At 39.0% G+C, this 19392-nt stretch overlaps 1 protein-coding gene across 2 annotated transcripts in view; it reads left to right on the top strand.

The window, feature by feature from the left end:
- The first annotated feature begins 283 nt into the window (after nt 1–283).
- The window catches only part of mcl1b (MCL1 apoptosis regulator, BCL2 family member b), a 38515-nt gene continuing 19406 nt past the window's right edge, over nt 284–19392 (top strand). The window contains exons 1-3 of one of the 2 annotated variants that reach the window (XM_059339704.1): nt 284–914; nt 1212–1462; nt 1619–1731. In XM_059339704.1, coding sequence (XP_059195687.1) covers nt 434–914; nt 1212–1462; nt 1619–1731 — 845 coding nt within the window. In that variant the 5' untranslated portion in view covers nt 284–433. Of the gene's footprint in view, nt 915–1211; nt 1463–1618; nt 2512–19392 lie in introns of those variants that run through there. The other variant, XM_059339705.1, reaches the window with a different exon arrangement.

The following is a 19392-nucleotide window of genomic DNA, read 5'->3' as shown; positions in this document are numbered from 1 at the left end:
CAAAAATAACAGACACATCAATCACAATCTTGGAGCTTCCTGTTTCATATTTTCAGCTTTAAAGTGATCCCGAATCTGTGTCATGCTATTTTTTTGAATGTTTCTATATTTATTTATATTTTTACAGACATCAAACAGAACAGTTTGAAAAAAAAACTGCCGTTTTGTTTTGGGGAAATCGTTGACGCAAGCTACGTGTGACGTAGCACGCAGTGACGCAGCACGCAGTGACGCACCCACTCATCTCATATATAACACAGGACGCTCTACAGACTTCACTTCCGTTTCACTGCAACCCGGCCATGGATGATAAGTAAATGTTAGAGAAAGGGCTAGCTTATTGATTAACACAGGCTAGCAATAATTCTCTTTCAACCTTCTTTTGTTACGAAAACAAGTAAGCGTAATATTCGAGCTAAGCAACGAAAAGAAAATGTTTCCGTCGACGAAAAGGGCCGCGTTTGGCGTAACGACCGGAGTTATGGGCTTTATTCTGCCTCAAAATGGAGTCGTGGAGGGACCCATGCACTACGGCTCGGGAGATTCCTCTCCGCAGATCGCAATGGGTTCATCTAAAGACTCAAACAAAGGGAATGTGGGCTCAGGTGATACACCGAAACGACCAAGGAACCTGGGAAATGGGTTTGCAGCGAAAACCCTCCGGGAAAACAGCGACGATCTCGACGACGGCTCATTGCCGTGCACCCCGGAGCTGCAGTCAGACAGTGAAATCGACGTCTCCAGTTGTCCAGCAGGGGACGAAGTCTTGGAGAGCGATACGAGGCAACTCATTAGCCGTTTCCTGAGAGACTTTACTGGACTTTCGAAACCTAAGTGGAATGAAAGTAGAGCACTATCAACAATGAAAAGAGTCGTGGAGGACGTTTTGGAAAAACACAGATACGCATACAATGGTAGGTAGTCGGAAGTACTTGTGGATTTTACTCAAAGACAGCCACTTAGCCTTAACTTGCTACAACTACAGGCTATGTTTATCTCCCTTAATTCTTTTTTTATGTTTGAATCTACTGATTTGTCCTAAACTTGCCATTTTACCCTCTCAATTATACTAGAGTTAATTGAGGTCAGCAATCTAGTTATTACTGAGTTCAGTAGAAGTATGCTGTAAATTCAGTATATGGCTACACATGAATGGCTTTAATGTACAAAGAAGATATCGATTTCTGACTCTTATTGTTTATTTTTTTTAGGTATGATCAACAAATTGTCATTGGATGACCGACCAGATGATGCCAGTTTTGTTAGTGCAGTAGCAAAGAGCCTGTTTGCAGATGGAACAACCAACTGGGGCCGTGTTGCCAGCCTGTTGGCCTTTGGGGCAGTGGTGTGTCAGTACCTGAAGGAGAAAGACAGACAGAACTGTGTGGAGCTGGTGGGAAAGGAGATCACCACATACTTGCTAACTGACCAGCGGGACTGGCTGGTCCAAAACAATGGCTGGGTAAGTTTTGACTCTTCTGTGAATGACAGGATGTAGGAAAGATGGTTACATAACTGCTCTCATTGTGCAACAAAGCCTACGTGTCCATACATTTTTGCCCTTGTGCCTCAGCCTCAGATTTCCATCTAATGTCTTTTTTTAATCCTTTGTTTCCAGGCTGGCTTTGTTGAGTTCTTTCGAGTAGCAGACCCAGAGTCCACAGTGAGGAACACACTCATGGCCTTTGCTGGATTTGCTGGAATTGGGGCAACACTGGCCCTGTTGATCAGGTGAATTTCTGGACACTCAGACTTGTTTTCACAAAGTGGATGCTTCTCTTGACATCGTTTCCTTCGGTTCAAATTGGACGTTGTTGGACACTGCTGATAAGTCTCGGGCTCCCTGCCACCCCCAACCTCCAAATAAGAACTTTTGTTTTCTGTTGACGTAAATGGACCGACATTACTGACGACAGTGAACTCACAAATAATTAGGTATATTTAATGAAAAAATATATTTTTCTAAAAAATGTAAATGTGTTTCTATGCAAATTAAAAAGGTAAAGGGCAGTCAGTTGACCTGATTTTTGCTTAATTTTCTTCTGATTATGTTTATTTTGTTCATTATATCACACTTCTCTGGTGGTTATGGTGTTTTGTAAGTAAGCCCCAGGCCAAAGCAGGAAGGCAAAGCTGCATTTTTCCATGCCATGCAGCCATGAAGCCCATTTCCATAGAGCCCATTCATACCCCCTGGATCCTTTGTAAGGACACCCTAACCATGAGAGGGCAGGGGAGGGACGAGGGTGCATTTCAGTGCAGCTCTACTTCCTTGTTATGAAAATGTTGGATCTGCACTAGGGGACAAGAAGCAACCACATGCAGGACTTTTGGCTAAACAGCAGCCTGGAAAGTTTGAGTCTGTTGGAAGAAATGAACATGGACTGTAAGCCGGACCGATTGTGCTGGTCCAAGGCACCAGTTGTTGGAGAATAAGAGAAGGCAGACGATGATTAATAGTACAGATCCTGTAAGCTAAAATCTGTATAAATAAAAAAGAAATATAATTTACATGGTTTGACCTTTTTGGTACTGTCTTTCTGTGAAGGAAATTTTGAAAAGCAGAAGACTGAGGTTTCATCTACACTCATACTGTTTCTGTTGTGCTGATATTAATCACCCTGCTCTAATCTAAGTTTAACGCCTCCACACTTGAAAACCTTTTGATGTTTATTCACACCACAACCCCAAAGACAGCAATGGCTGCCGTTTCCTAGAAATTTGATGAGGCTGTGGCAGCGCCTCTATCACTCCGAGCAGCTCAGCTGCATCCGCAGTTTTGCGTGTCGCTGTGGCTGCGTGTTATCTGCAAAGAGCTGGTGCACAGCAGCTCAATGCACCAGCAACAACTAGATTGTGAAACTGGGGTAAACAGTTCACAACATCCTCAAAATTGCATAACAGTGTCTACTTTCTGGGTAGGAAAGTAGTTAGCAGAAGGAGATGGATGACTAGGTTAAATATGTTTTTGATAAAGGATATCTTATCAAATATATCACATTTAAATATATTTGTTTGGGTATTTAAATGTTTTTTTGGCTATGGCTTATATTGGTGCTCTGATGCAAAATGAAAGCAATTTAATCCTTTACACACTTGAATCTTTAATATAGTTAGAGCCTGGAAGGTTTCTTGAGTCTACTAATGTTACTTCTAACAATAATCTAGGAAAAAAGGAATATTTTTGTACAGTCATCTAAATGTCATCTAAAATCCTGGTGTAGACCCACCAAACCTCAAGCAGGGGAATCCTTAGTGATGATGTGGGGCTGCGCCCTTGTTTGTTCAGATCCTCCCTGTTGTCTCGGGTTACAGGACAAACACAACACTCATCGAGGTCTTATGAGGAAATGGAGTAGAGTCTCTCCATGGTGATGATCCACAGCAGACCTCCTCATGTCCTCTCCTGCGGCTAATGATGTTAGCCACCACCCTGGTTACCCCCGCACAGTTCATTGTAAAAGAACAGGCTGCTCCACAATGGGGAATTGAAGCTGAGGCAATTCTACAGAGCAGTTTGCACCATACACTAGTGGATTGGGGGTGCAGAAAACAGACAGCACTGTGGTGTCTGGGGGCTAAATATGCAAAGCGCACAAAGTCTCTGAACAACCTTGATCTTGGTTATTAGAGCAATACATTATTTAAGTGTGTGTGCATACATTATTTTATCTTCAGTGTAGAATATCAAAAAATAATATTGCTTTATATAATCTATCCATCTGGATATATCGGGTTAGCACATCTTGGCATACGTCACCTCAATTCTCATTAGTTTAACACCATTTTTCATTCTTGGGCTGGAATGATGTCCATCAAACTGAAAATGAAAGGATTGTGGATGGCTATGAGAACAGGTCTATTAACACAGAATTTAATGCAGCCTCATCATGGTTATCCTTACTGTTGTTAGATGGTCAGTAATGTTTTCTTGCAGCAAAAGAAACAGGAAGTTGTCAGCAACATTACTCTTTTTAAAGTACACACGTTTTCACAGTTTGCAGCTGCAGTTTTTTTGTTTAAGTGTAAATCATCTGTTGTGGTTGAAAAAACTTTTCAAATGCGTCTGCACAGTCAGCAGTGCAGCTGTAAAGAGAAGCTTGTAGAAAACCCTCTCTAGGTCAACACATTCCTTTCATGGGATAGTTTTAAGGAGTGGTTTTGAAACTATTGTCTGCACACATACTTAACATTCAGATACTGTAGGGTGTATTGATTATATTTGGCTTATATCATAACTGCCTAACCTGAAACAAACAAGTATTAGTAAGGGCTAGACCTCTGCTTGGACCTATTTCAGGTTTCTGTGGTTTTCTGGTGGCTCCACAAGGAAGTCCGTCTTGAAACACTTCTGAGAAGTTCTTTACAAAATAGTTCAGATTAGTTTCAGAATGAGATTAAACCCATTTCTTCACATACAGGCCTTGCACATAACCCAGCCTGTAGTTTTATTTGCAGTTTGGTAACCTGAGCTTTGAGGAACGGCCTTTTTCAGACAGTCACAGCATTGGTTGTAGGCCTCTGTACTTCCCCGTAGCAACAGCCCGCCCCTTCATTTTAAAAAAAGCAACAGTTTCTGGGAAGTCAGCTGACGCACAAGTTTATCTTTAACTGGAGTACTCAGCTTCAGAGTTACTCGTTAGAAGTTGTGAATACTCAGAATTCTAACCCGGAGATGCAAAGATATGTAAAGTCTTTGCCGTTTGAAGTAAGGCTGGGTAAAAAAGAGTTTGTTCAACTAAAGACTTGTGCTTGCTTTTAGAGCTGCTTAGAGACTTGTAGTCCTCCTTTGAGCTGCAGAAAGAGCCTGTCAAATCTTAGCCCACAGTCTTACCTCTGCTATTTGAATACACAAAACTTGTTTGTATACATTTGTAGAATACCCTAATAGTGTCTGTGCAACTCTTTCCTCTATAGAATCACTTGGAGCAAAACCTGTCTAAATGTGTCTCAGGCTGTAAATCAGCATGTAAATCCTGTTTTTTAGTGCATATTTGCCTCTTTTTGGTGTTAAGTTGCCGTTGTAGTGTCTCTGCATTACAGTTCCCAGAGGTCACTTGTCAGTTTCCTGTTTTTTATTTACTTGACTGTTCTTAAGGTTTGGTGACACACGTAATGCACATTTACAGCTGCTAATGCCAACTCTTCAATGTGAAGCCTTAAATGGCTACTCCTGTGTGCCAGAAGCTTTTTCCTTGGAAACACCTGTCATCCAACTGGGGCCACATCCATAAAGTCTAACGCAAAAAGCCAAAATTTGCATATGCAGTCTCTCTGGTAGAAGAAAAAAACCCTACAAACACTTTGCTCCTTGTTATGCCTGCTATTTCGAATTGCACACAAGCCTTCCACTCATTCCTGCAATTATCTATAAATGGATGATCACATTTTCCATATTAATCTTTAATGTAGTTTGGATGTAAAGCAGATGCATTCTGCACAAAAGTCTGCTGAAGTCAAACAAGGCTTGTTGTGTATATTTATAAACATGTAAATATTCATGCAAATCTGAGACTATGCTGAGACCTGTGGTGTTGTTAATATTTTATCTAGTTTGGGTGTAAGGCAGACACATTCTGTCTCTGGTCCTGGTAATGTTTATTAACTCAAAGCCAAAGCAGCCTTTTTACTCGGGATTTGATGATCCATAAAAGCTCATTGAATTATTAAACATTAGGGGGTAGAATTTTTTATTTAAATGTGTATTATCTGCACATTAAGATGCTGAATTAAAATAGTTAAGTTTTTATACGTGTTGAAATATTAGTTGATGCAAATCTAAGGCTATATTGAGACCTGTGCTGTTGTGTGTGTGTGTGTGTGTGTGTATATATATATATATATATATATATATAAAGGCTGCAAACTTGGTAATCCATTGTGTTTTCAGAGCTTGCATTGAGCTTTAGGCTTTTTGGCCATTTGACAGACCAATCACTAACTTATTATCAATAAATTGATAATAAGTTAACAAGTATCTTCCTTTTGCAGTACTCTCCTTACTCTTTGTACCTGAAGCACTTCAGAGAAAATGTTTTATAATCAATCATGTTTGTGCTAAGGTGGTATGGTTCAAACAAATGGCTGGTTGTTGTTGGTCAGTATGGAGTTTGGGATGCAGAGTAGAAAATGGCTTGAAATAGAAGTTTTAAAATAGTATGAGATAATGGGTCAAAGGGCTCTGATTCATCAGCGCTGCAGGCTGAACTCTGAACATTAAGTTCTTTGTGGCATGTGGACCTTCACATATCTCATTTAATCCACTCATTGATGTCATGTTCTTTTCTGAGCTTAGTCATCCCGTCTTTTTGAAACTTTATTCTTTGACTGATGACCACAGTGCAGTATTAATAGACAGCTTATCCTGCTTCCCACTATCTTTGTTACTGCCGCCTGCTGTTGCTCGATTGTGTTCGAGAGGAAAATAACTACTAACTGGATTACTGATATGTGTGATTCAAGCCTATGGAAGATCAAGTGTAACAATAGCCAGTAAACTAGCAGCCATGGTAGGATGACACACTCCCCATCAATCTGTCAGGCTCTAAATATCTATTTCTTTTTGCCATTGAGAGGGCATGTAAAAGATCAGTGTTCGAAATGGTTTACCTAAAGTTACTGCTCAACATACTGCAAATTAAGAAAATACATGCAACTAGATACAACACAAAGAAATTAAGAAAACATCCCTAATGTGGCACAAAACTGGAGAAAACACAACCAAATACAAAAACACACAGCAGCACAGACAACAATGCACACAGTTGGGATCTTCTGAATCACTTAAGTACTTACTGCAGCTTCCCTGACAAACTATGCACTGTTCTGTGCACTATGCATACATTTAGCACACACTAGTTCATTGTAACATCACACCTTAAATTTCAACCATCTTGCTTATATAACTGTGGCTGTCAGCTGTTATCTGTCTGTGCTTTCTTGGCATCTCAATTGATGTGGTGTATCTTCTGCTGTGCAGAGGATTGTGGGTCAGAATAGCCATAAAATCAGGCTGGCTTGCATACTGCAAAATCTGATTGGATGCAGTGGGACATTCTGGTATTTCAGCATACTGCATTTGACATACAATGTATTAGGACATACTAAAGCTGCATTCCAAAACACTATTTCTTTTGAACTTTTAAAATATACTCCAGCTGCACTTAGAAATTATGGGCTGTTGCATGCAGCATTCACTTTGGGACAAACTGCTAATTGTGACTGGATGCAGTAGGACATCCTGGTACTTTAGGGTTGTGGCATTTGACATACTATGTATTGAGACTAGGACCCAACCGAAAATAGATTTTTCAGGCCAGTACTGATTTTAGAGGGGAAAAATTAATGCCAAAATAGAATCTTTGGGCTAGAATAGAAATAGATACACCTTTCCTATGTAGATTTTACACTGATATGCAAAGATACTCTGAAGGCTGCTTTCTGAGCCATCTTTAGGTGAGACAGCAAAGAATATTTTAAATTCCAGTGCTCTGCTGGACTAACTGTGATCTTGACACCACTACTAAAAGTTTTTCCATATCGCTGCAATAGAAACTGACATGTAGATGATGAATGTACGAGGTGGGGGAAACAGTCGATACAGAAATTTGCGATATTTTGTGTGGCGACATCAACTCAATTCATGACCACCAAGAATCAATATTTAGCACTCCGACAGCCGGCAGGCCGGCAGTATTTTTTAGAGACTGTAGTGGGCTTGTAGGAATATACTAAATATACTGGTGTCATATTAAACTAGAAGATCCAAGGAATCTATAGGCATCATGTGCATCATGATATCTTGTTTGGAACTTGTTGAAATAAAGCTCCAAAGTTGGGCTTCATTTATGTTTTATTAAAAAAAATTCAATTTGACTGAATACTTTGTTGGTCAGTCTGTGGGTTTGACTCTTATTGTGGAGAAATAAAAAGACTGAAGTGAGATGAATAGAAATTTCTCTTATTTGACAATGCTTGTTTGTATTTAATGTTGTGGACACATAATGCAGTTATATAGTTAAATCGCAATATATTGTATCGCATAATATATCGGGAAGCAAGTATCGGGATAAAAACTGTACTGGGGGCTTCTGGTGATTCCCACCTCTAATGAATAGCAGCCGATATTATTGGCCGACTGATATCTCTTTTGCTTTAATTGGGTCACAAATCTTTTCCATGCATAGTTGCCTTGGTTTGAGCCTTATGAAGTTGTTGAACTCGGCTTTCTGTCAGAGGTTTACTTTCTGATTGCGTGAAACAGATATTTCAGATTTTTCCGTCTTTCTGTGATGAACAAATGGGCAGCTGAAGACAACAAAACACGCCAACATCGTCAGCTATAGTTACTTAATTTTTTATTGATGACAAGTTCAGCAAAATGTAAGGCAATTAAATGATCAGTGTATTAGTCATGTCAACAAAACCGGTACCAGTAGTTGAACTTGTTTGTCCCCTGCTATGGGTTCTTTAACGCTAGCATAGCGTCAGCCTGTTTCACAATTATTTCTGTGGATTTCATCAGATTGTTTGAATTGACACGCTAACAATAACCAAAAGGCTAACAATAGGTTAACAGCAGATCTGCAATCTGGAATATTATCTAAACAATAACTTCTTAAGACTTCATATGGTTTTGTTTGCAGAGTTTGTTTGTTTGTTTTTTGGCAAATGCTGCACATTTGTGGTCAAAAAGATGTTTTCTTATTTAGCTTTAACTGCAAGGGTGCATTTGTGTTTTTCTTCCTCTCTTGGGAGTTTCATGAATATGTTGCTGTATTCTCTCTGGTGAAATCACTGTGGCTGCTGTGAGATGCCAGCTACGTGCTGTCTCCATACTCAGGCGTAGCTTGTTCTCAGTACATAGTGTACTCTAAAGCAGGTCATTGACCCTACATTAGGTCACTGGAGGCTTTCCATGTTTTGTTTCACAGTGGAGGGAACAGTTTAGTAACAAGGCTGGCATTATGTCTGGAAGGGGAGTGATGTTCCCAACAACATTCCCAGCTTCTTATAAGCAGGAAGGAACTATTAGGACATTTAATCTAAGAATAAATGCAGCGCCCAAGGAGTGTACATTGGCACAGGCTCAGTTTTCTTTCTCTCTGATCAAGACCAAACATGTCAGTGTTTTCCTGCTTCATTCTTTCATGCATTCTTCCTTCTTCCTATTTGTCTTATTCCATTGAAATAAGATGGGGAGTTCAGTTTTTTTGCTCTGAATTTCTTGGCATGGACTCAAATGTGCAAGGTGAACATTTAAAAATGATCCATTTATTTATTTATTTATTTATTTATACAAAAAGAAGACTGAGAATTGCCTCAGATTCCTAAATGTAGCCTGAATGAGACGGATTTGAGTCTGGACTGGAGCAGAAGTTTCCAGGCTTGGATCCAGTTCAGGTCAACTTTCTAACTTTTTTGGAAAAAGCTTGAAGATCACCAAATTGATCGCGATTGAGAACATCTGCTCTAGAGGACATGTATCTAACACTGAACGACATGCTGTAGTAAATATTGTTTTTTAATGGTGCAAGTTCCCTAATACATTTTAAAGTAATCAAATTACCAAATCCATCTGCCATTTCATGAATCTGGGTCGTCTTCTGGATATTTTTTGGTTCTGAGTTCCCAGAGTATTTGCTGACTTGGTCCAGTTGACAATTCAGCCTTTGTTAGGGAATAAAAGAATCCTGACTACATCTGGAAACATGCTTTTGTGGCCATTTTTAAAAGTTTTAAACAGTGACGGCGGCAGCGCATCCATCAAATAATGTTGTCTAATCAACTGAAATCAAAACTTCAGTCTACATGGTTGAACAGCAAACCATTTGTAATATGCAGACACAATTTGCAGGATAAAGAACTGTGGTTCATTTAATATCTGATTCATAACCAGCTGCATGTGACCACATGTTTGGTTATTGCGGTGCCAGTAAACAGGCCCTGATTTCCTCCCTTAATCACTTCTCCCAATAACCAGGTGTCTTCTGCACATGTACATGCAGAATAACTTCTTATAACTTATCTTCAAGACTGATAAAATGATAAAACATATCTGAAACCGGCAGATACCCGGCAGTAGTTTGCAACATTTTCAACTCATTGTGTCCCTTTGTTGGTGACACTGTTGTTAGGGAACTCTGAAACAACGAAACTGCGTAACTGGGTGACAAACATCTGAAATATAGGTCACCTATTTCCTTTTCATTGGCTGAACCCGCATGAACTGTAAAAGAAGATGCATTTGCTATGGGGCCCTCTTGTTTGCAGAAGCATGGTGACCTCTCAAGACATCTTTTTCCATTGCCTTCTGGTATTTCAGGGTCAAACTGTGACAGGCCCGGGCATGTTTGACCTCAGTGCTCTAAGGTGTGATGTTGTTATGTCTGGATAAAGCTTCAGGTGGGTGGGGGGTCAAATGGTCAGTGTCAGTTACAGCTTGTCAGCCCCCGCCCGCCCGCCCGTCCGTACCTTTTGTTTGGAGACCACATGTTTGCTGAGCATTGATGGTGGTTTGTTGACGTCTGCAGCCTCCAACATTCCACACAACAATCTGTGGAGCTCAGTGGTTCTGGCCATCGAACCCAGCTGACGGGGGGGGGCATTGTGTTTGGAAAAAAAAAAAACCCTGTGCAGCTGATAGTCATCCATTCATGTGGTCATTTGGAGAAGCTCGGCATGTGGCTACACACAACGCTTATGACATTTTGCCATTGCAAACTTGGAGTCATGCATCCTCCAATCACATGTTTTTTTCCCAAGGAAACGGCTGATTGGATGAGTGTGTTGAAATCCTTTTAGCTCAAAGATGACTAGAGAAGTTCCACGGATTACCTCATCGCCAGCAGGATAATTATACCCCCCCTTGTCTAGCCTCATCTGATGCTGGGATCAGCACTTGGTCAGCAAAAAATGAGCACAGACCCTTTGGAAATGAATCATGGCAGTGCATTTCCCGGTGCCTGGGATCAAAAGTTACTACTCAAGCAAAACCACAAATTTTTAGGTTGTCAGCCAAAGTCAGTGCAAGAGGGAGGACAACCATGATGTGTCCTACCCTAATAATGTCTACAATTTAGACAGTATGACTGATCAAACCAAGCTGGACTGAGTCTGTTCAAGTCTGGGCAGTTACTTTTCAGTGCAGAGGTCTTAAGCAAAAAGCGCAGCGTCATCTGCCTTAAAAAAAAGTTGAAAATGGCTCAAGTTTCGGTACAACACTAGGTCAAGGTGCTGCAGTAGCCAGTCCTTTTTATAGATTCAATGATCTATTATTCAATGTGGACTTCCTGAATCAGATTTCGTGGTCTCATTAGAACTGATACACACCTTAACCAACTCAGCCCTCTGCAGTACGGCTGGGCAATATGGTTAAAGTCTTCTGTCTTCTACATTATCACGATTTATCCCTATATTGTGCTTGTTTTTCTGGTAATTTAAAAACTATAAAGGTTATTTTTGTATACTCGGTACATGTTAGCAAAACATTACCTCTATCATTCGCTCCAGTTTCGCTGAAAAAGTAGATCTAATTGACATTTTTGTATAATTTTGACAATATACACTACCGCTCAAAAGTTTGGGGTCACTTAGAAATGTCCTTATTTTTTAAAGAAAAGCAATTAAAAAAAACTTAGAGTAACAGACATACAGTGTAGACATTGTTAATGTGGTAAATGACTATTAAAGCTGAAAACGGCTGATTTTCTTATGAAATATCTATTATATATTGTCAGCAACCATCACTCGTCTGTTCCAGTGGCACATTGTGTTAATCCACATTTATAGTGTTGAAAGGCTCATTGATCATTCTAACACCTTAGCATTATGTTAACACGGCTGGAAACTGTTTTGTGCTGATTTTAGAAGCAATAAAATGATCCTTCCTCAGGCTGGTTGAGTATCTAGAGGTAAAGTTGGAGATTTGTACAGGTCAAATGATCATTTCTATCCTTGTCAATGTCTTTACTATATTTTCGATTCATTTTGTAACTCATTTAATTAATAAAACAGTTTGTTTTCATGGAAAACTACTGACATTTCTTAGGTGATCCCAAACTTTTGAGCACTAGTGTGTATATTGTCATTTCACCCAGCCCTACATGTAGGAACTTTTCTTGTTGCTGTTTTTGTATGGAATGAATGGAGAGATCTGTGGTATGTTAACAGTACTGCGCAACTAAAAATTGTAGAAAATTGGTCGAGTGACACAGTGTTGCATGAGACTGTACAAATTGTTACACAAACCAAATAGTAAACATTTTTTCAACATTCAATTTTAGCACAGATTTCGACACCAGGAGATAGCGTGGGTTGATCACTTTGAAAGTTTCCCAGCACCATCGATTTTCAATCTGAAACAAAATCATAGTAAAATAATAATGTGAACTCGTTCAGGCATAATTTTTTAAAAGATTAAGACACACACAAATTCAGTGCATTTAACAGCATTTAAAATCAAATTATTCCTGTATAAGGCTTTTTTCCATAACATCAGAAAAAGTGTGCGGGTTGGTTTCGAATACAAACGAGAAAGTGTTTCAAGACTTGTACAGAGAGGGAAAAACCCCAGCAAACCTGTAGCTGCCTACATATTATGTAGGAACAATATTTAGGTCAAGTCTCAAAACAGAATTTGTTTCTCTTTAACCCATTTGCTCTGTCATTGATCCAATGAATGGTCATTAAAATGTATGTTTAACTGCTTCACTCATCACTTTTAACTGCGTTAAAAGATTAACTTGGATCTCGTTAACCTTTGTGTAACCTGATCGCAGTCACAAGGATTTTCACGTCACTTGTTTTTAGCACATACTGTGCGATTAGTCATTGGCAATGATAGAAAATATTTGTTTCCAGTGCTATGTTTCCAATACATCAGCCAACACGGAAAATTTAATTTTTTTATCATGTGTGATCACACCTACACTTTGTTTTCTTCGATCCAAAAAGTTGACTTTTTCCATTTTTATTTTGTTTTGCTTCACACCTCCTAACCGCAAGGACAGTCATAAAGGTGTTTTCTTTTTTTCATGTTTTTAGATGTGATTACATCTGATAGGATCACATAGCCGACCATATTTGCTTACTGACAGAACACAGCCTGTAAAAGCCTTCTCCTGCATTGGTGTTTTGCTTTTCTTCTCTTTACATTCTTTGTTTATTGCATATGTTTGTGGCTGGATTGTGTTCAGACCACCAAGGAAATCATGAGTTCAGTGTTGAGTTTCAGAAATAAGACAGCAATACAAATAAAATCAAATGATTACACCTAGGTTCTTCTTTCATGTCAAAACTGGTGCCTGCTTTACCCACAATTCAAAGCTTGTCCATTGACAGTTTGGTCAGAGCTTCCAGTGAGCTGATATCAGTTAATGTAGCCTTGAGTTGCTGACCTCCAGCAGAGATCAAGAACAGGCTGTAGAAGTTTGGTGAGCCACATCCCAAGATTCTTTCACTGAAGAGAATTTTTATTAGAGTCCTTGTAACTTCCTCTGGAGCCAGAAAAGGCTTCGTACAACATTTTTCCTGCATGCCTTAGTACCCCCTCAGGCCTGCAAACCAATGTAACTTAAGAAGCATGTTTTTTGTGTGGAGGCTAACTGTCATTTCTCTATTGGAGGCAAAAGTAGAACCAAACAATTACCCTGTTTGTAATATTCAAGTTGAAAATTTTCAATGGGAATTCATGGGAAATAACCTAAATTAAATTAAAATATTGAGGTTATTTGCTCAGGTTGTATTTGCCATATTATACAAAGACAAAACTAACTTTTTATATTATAAACAGACATAATCCATTAATTTATCAAATACATAGGCTACATTGTGAAAAGTGCCATGTTGTGAGTTGGCTAGCTAGCATGTTAATGGGGAAAGGCAACAATGGCAATGTGCAAAGTTAGGTTTGTAAGTGAACGACTACATTATAGAAGAAATGTTCTAATGCAAAGAATTAATGGAAATTAATAATTAAAACTCCACAATTAGCATTCTCAAAAAAGTTACACCCCACATCTTTACAGCTAGCTCACAGAAACTAGCAGACGCTGTCAACAAGTTATACATGTTTTTTGTTTGATGATACTTTTTGCTGAATTAAATGGGCCAAAACATTACCAAAACATCTCATAAATCCTAGGCTACTGATTTTTTTGTCTATTCACCCTTTCCAGAAATGTACCAGCTGTTTTCTGACCCTTTGCAACCCTAAACTTCAATCAAGTAAGGGGTTTTCTCTCATTTAAATTGTTTCAAAAATAATCCATGGGACATTTTATGGCATCTTTGTTGAGAAGATTATAAATCTAGAGGAGACTTTCTGCTCTGATCATTAAACAGCTTTTAGGTACTTTCTAAAAAACGTTTAATATCCAGACTTTGCTGAGTATTAACTGTCATTTTCACACTCATACCGAGTTAAACCACAGTGTGTTGTTGCACCAGATGGGGTGTCCTGCTGCTTCAGTACATTTCACTAAACTAATATGAGCTCATCACACAATTTTCATGTGTGTAGGTGTAATCTGCAGACCAAGAAAATGGCCCAGTGACAGAATGTTAGGTGTTGTCCTGCCTCATATAAATGTTTTACTAAGCAGATAAAATTACAGTTTTCAGCGTGTGGTTCCCCTGTTGCATGCCACAGAGCGCACCTACGCACCTATAAAAAAAATGTAATTAGGGGCTTTTCTCAAGGCTTTTCTATAAGCTTTGCTATTGTTTTGTCTCTCAAGGCCTTTCTGTGAATTTAGGTCAGGGCTGAAATCTTTCATCCTCCCCCATGGATGTCGATGGGGGGGATTACAGCACAGACAAAATAAGCGCTCAGCTGATAACCAAAGACACAAAGAGGCCTGCCAGCTTCAACCCGTCATCTTCATGTTATCAGAAAGAGAGCTGTTTGGTAACGTGTTGATCCCTGTGTTTGTAAGTCAGTCATTTGACAGAGACAAAGAAAAGGTTGCTCACTGTGTTACATATTTGAAAAACATAATCCACTCAAATTCTGCCATGAATGCTCATCAGATGGATTTAAGAATTATAAATATTTGTGATATTTTGTACTGTCGGTCAAAGGCTTAATCCAGTGTTTTAGTATCTTAATCCTCCTGTAATAGAATTCAATCAAAGTTCCTTTAAACCAGCAAAGAGGTTTAGCAGTTTAGCAGATGTGTCCATAAACAGCCAGTGTTCCTGTTTGAAGTTCCTTTCAGTAACATCTTAAAGGATAAGGCTGCAGACTTTCTTTATTTCTATTTTTGTCAACCATCTCATGAAAAGAATAAAACTAACAATGCTTGTATCCTACTAACAAGTATAACCTGTAACCAGAGCTCCATGCATGTCCAAATATTATTAAAGGCCATTGGCATTGTTTTCCGGGTTTTTGAAATGGAAATGTCCACTCAGCCTTAGAAAAAACAGTAGCCTAGCTAGCCCACAGTAAGCTTTGAATGCTAGCACCAGCTAGTTGAAAACACAGAACCCAATATACCGCTGTGAACGCCACGTCACATTGAAACAAACTACATGAATGATGTGTCTGTAACTTAGGCTACGTTCAGACTACAGGCAATTGTGACCCAAATCCGATTTTTTTTGCTCATATGAGACTCAGATCAGATTTTTTTATGACAGTCTGAGCAGCACAAATGCAATTTTTTTCAAATCAGATCCAGGCCATTTTCATATGTGGTCCTTAATTGGATACATATCTGATGTTTTCCAATGCGTCCTCAGTCTGAACGGCCATGTTGCATTTCATCCAACTATTACGTCACTCTAGAGCTCCCCGACCATAGTCAGAAAGCACAGGGGAGATGTGTTTTCCTCCAGAGTTAACCCCCTTCACTTTAAACAACAGAAAGCAATACTAGGGACCCGCTCTCTCTCTTGCTTATCCTCTCACTCCACAGATGTGCACACACAAACACCCTGCTTCTTAAAGGAGACACGCCATTTTTATAACACAAAGTTAAAAATGTTGCTCTTGTGTGCATGTGGGTCAGTTCGGTCAGTCTGATATAGGCCACTTTTAAAAAATAGTGTGAACAGCCAAATGAAAAAATGTGATCTGAGCAAAAAATAAGGATGGTCTCATTGATTAGAGTGGCAGCAATCAGCAATGGTGACTGCGGAGCAGCTGTTACGCGGCCGGTGGAAATCAGGTGTTCTGCAAGCTAAAATTGCTGTTTTTGTCAATGGAGTCTGGTGACTTTGAAAAAAGGCACATTACTGTTTCAGCGCCATAAGGCCCTGTCTGACGCCAAGGTTTAGGAGTGAGAATATCCTTAAAATAGTGTATACTTAAGGTGTTATTGATGTTCTTAGGTATTCTTTTTGCTGGCTGCCAAAATGTTTTGCTGTGAACTCCCTCCACAGCACTACATAGTGTTCTTTTCAAAGCCACCAGACTCCTTTGACAGAAGCAGTAATTTTACCAGAGTTGTTGGTCCCCGCCGATGCTTCGATCTGTTTGTTTGTGTTATTGTGGGACATGGCGTCCACAGCAGTACATTAGTTCCGTGCCACTACAAACATCATCCAGAAACCCTATGACCAATCTGTGGGAAGAAAGTTTTCAGAAGGGCTTTGAAGAGTAGCATATTGATGCTTAAACATACATACTTAAACCAAAATATAAATGTTCTGATTTGGATACAGACAGTTTTTTAATAAATTAAACCATAGATTAATTACCTTTTTAAAGGTTTACAATGGAGAATTTAAAACTAGTGTCAATACAAAAGTAATCCGCCTAATCATCACTTATCACCCATTAGTGTGGCAGTGGTCAAATCTGCAGAGATACTGCCCTTTTCCTGTGTTTTCTCTTTTTTTATTTTGCCATGTTCAGGAAGTTTCTGGGCGTCACCCTTTGGACACAAAGCGACAAAAATAACTAGCACACATACAGTGGGGCGGAAGGTCAAAGATATAACAAAGCTTTTTCCAAAACTAGAGAAATCTGGGGTTTGCTTTCACTTTTTCGTTGAGCCAAAGAGGAAGGGCAAAGTTTGAATGTTGTGTTTACAGACAGTAAGCGGGAATTCCTGCATTGTTTGTCTTTCTAATAGTCTATTAGGATCCAACAGGCTTTGGACTGACTGTCACAATGGGGAAGTATTGAGATTTCAACTGATCAAGGAAAAACTTAATGATTCTTTAGCCTTTGTTTTGATAATAAAAAAATAACTAACAGTTTAATGTTTTTATTGTTTAATTGGATGTAATTCTGACTGATTTGAAACAGTTAATGATTCATAAAGCTGTTAATCTCTGCATACAAAAAAGTCGGGTCAGATCAATAGATTAAACTGTGTGGACATTCAGCTACATTTACTGGGATCCCCTTAATTTTATAATAAGTGATTGTTAATCCTGGAAATATACAAATTAGCCCGAGGTGCATTTATATTTGCATAATTACGCATTAGGTGTGAAACGACTGCTGCGCCCTGCCCCGAGGGCCACTCACATGGTGATAAGAGGAAACCGTTGGCCTAAATCTGATATGGGAATATTTTTTTTTTAATAAAGTGAGAGCTTATCGGGCTGTAAATCAGATCAAAAGGGCAAAGTGTGGAATAAAACTCCCCTAAGAAATGAGTGCGTGGGTGGTGGGATTTTCATCAAGCAATTATGATGGATCAGTATCAGTATTGCTGAGTTTTCCAAAAACATATTTTGTTCTAATGAAACTCGGGAAAATATGGTTTTCTTTCTTGTTGATAAGTGATGCAGTGTTTCCTGTCTGCAGGACAGAAGTTAACACTTCAACAGTTATAAAGTCCTGTTTCATAGATGTTTATGGTATTTAAATTGCCAGGAAAAAAGTTGGCTGACATACAAACACAAAAGCACCTGTCAGTGTTTGCTTCCTATGTTTTTCAAAGCACCAGAGGCACCTGACCTTTTTATTCACGTGTGGAGTTAATGCACAATAATAATAATCCAGCAACGTGTTTGCCATGGGCCATGCAGCATGTCATCTGATCTGAGTCTGTTTGTGCAGAAGCTGCTGTTTGTGCATCTCTGTTTGCCTGCTTTAACAGTGAGCTGAGGTGTTTTTACACTCGTGGTTGGTATGAATGGAAGCTTTTCATACCCATGTTTTCAGAAGTGTTTCCTCATCTGCTGAACAGAGGCTTATTATTTACTCACTCCGTTCTGTACATCGATTTGATTTAGCCTGGTCACTAATGCACTTACTTAATGTCCTCAGAGTTCACCTCTCATTATCTGAGGAGCTAGGAAGTCAAGAAAATAAAATACAAACCCAGTTACCCGCATGAGGAAGCAGGTATATGGCACTCACAACAAATGAGTGGAATGAATTTCCGCATGATGCCAACGTAGGTGTTATTTACAGTCAGGATGCTGGGGACATGTTAAACCACTTCTTGAAATGGCTGACTTTGTCATTATCACATTTTTAAAGCAATTTGTTAAAAAAATATCTGTAAGCCTTAGGGCTGTGCCATAATGGCATCATACCTTGATAAAAAACAAATATTGAGATATTCATTCATTCATTATCCTTATCCGCACTGACATTGGGCGAGAGGTGGGTACACCCTGGACAGGTCGCCAGACTATCACAGGGCTGACACATAGAGACAGACAATGGCGCTCTCATTCACTTCTTTGGGCAATTTAGAGTCACCAATTAAACCTAAGTGCATGTTTTTGGACTGTGGGAGGGAGCCGGAGTAATCAGAGAGAAATAACCACTACACCACCATGTAGCCCAATATTGAGACATTGTGATACTTAAAAATTACATTTTCTAATTTGATACTAACAAGCACTTGGGCTAGGCAATATGACAATATATATCACCTGAACAATATAAAAATGCTTGTTGTATATATTTTTCTATAATGTATTTTCTAATGTATCGCAATGTCAAAAACCATCATTTAGAAAAATGACGAAAGACAAAACAAGGGTTTTGGTTTTTTTATATAGACAATTTATTACCCAAATAACTAGAAAACCATGCTTTATGGTGATATATATCATTATTGAGATATGAAATTACTTATATTGGGATAGAAGTTTCTGGCCGTATCGCCCAGCCATACATACAATACAATATATGTGTAAAAGAAACAAATGTGCATTGTGACAATATTTTTTGTGTTCAACGTGGTTGTACACTTTGAGTATTATCACTTACACTATGCACTTTTGATGCGCCATAATGCAATTATTTCCCGCCCCAGTAATCTACTCCGACCTCATACTGATCCCCCCATGACATTGCTTCAGATTACATGTACAAGATCGCATTAAGAAATATTTAATCAAAAGTTATGCACAACTTATCAACACAAAGTGACGACCTTGGAGACCACCATTCGGACCAAAAACACCAAGGGAATT

Source organism: Centropristis striata, chromosome 8 (assembly GCF_030273125.1).
Source record: "Centropristis striata isolate RG_2023a ecotype Rhode Island chromosome 8, C.striata_1.0, whole genome shotgun sequence".
NCBI classification, from domain to species: Eukaryota; Metazoa; Chordata; class Actinopteri; order Perciformes; family Serranidae; genus Centropristis; species Centropristis striata.
This window is presented reverse-complemented; position numbering and strand designations above follow the sequence as displayed.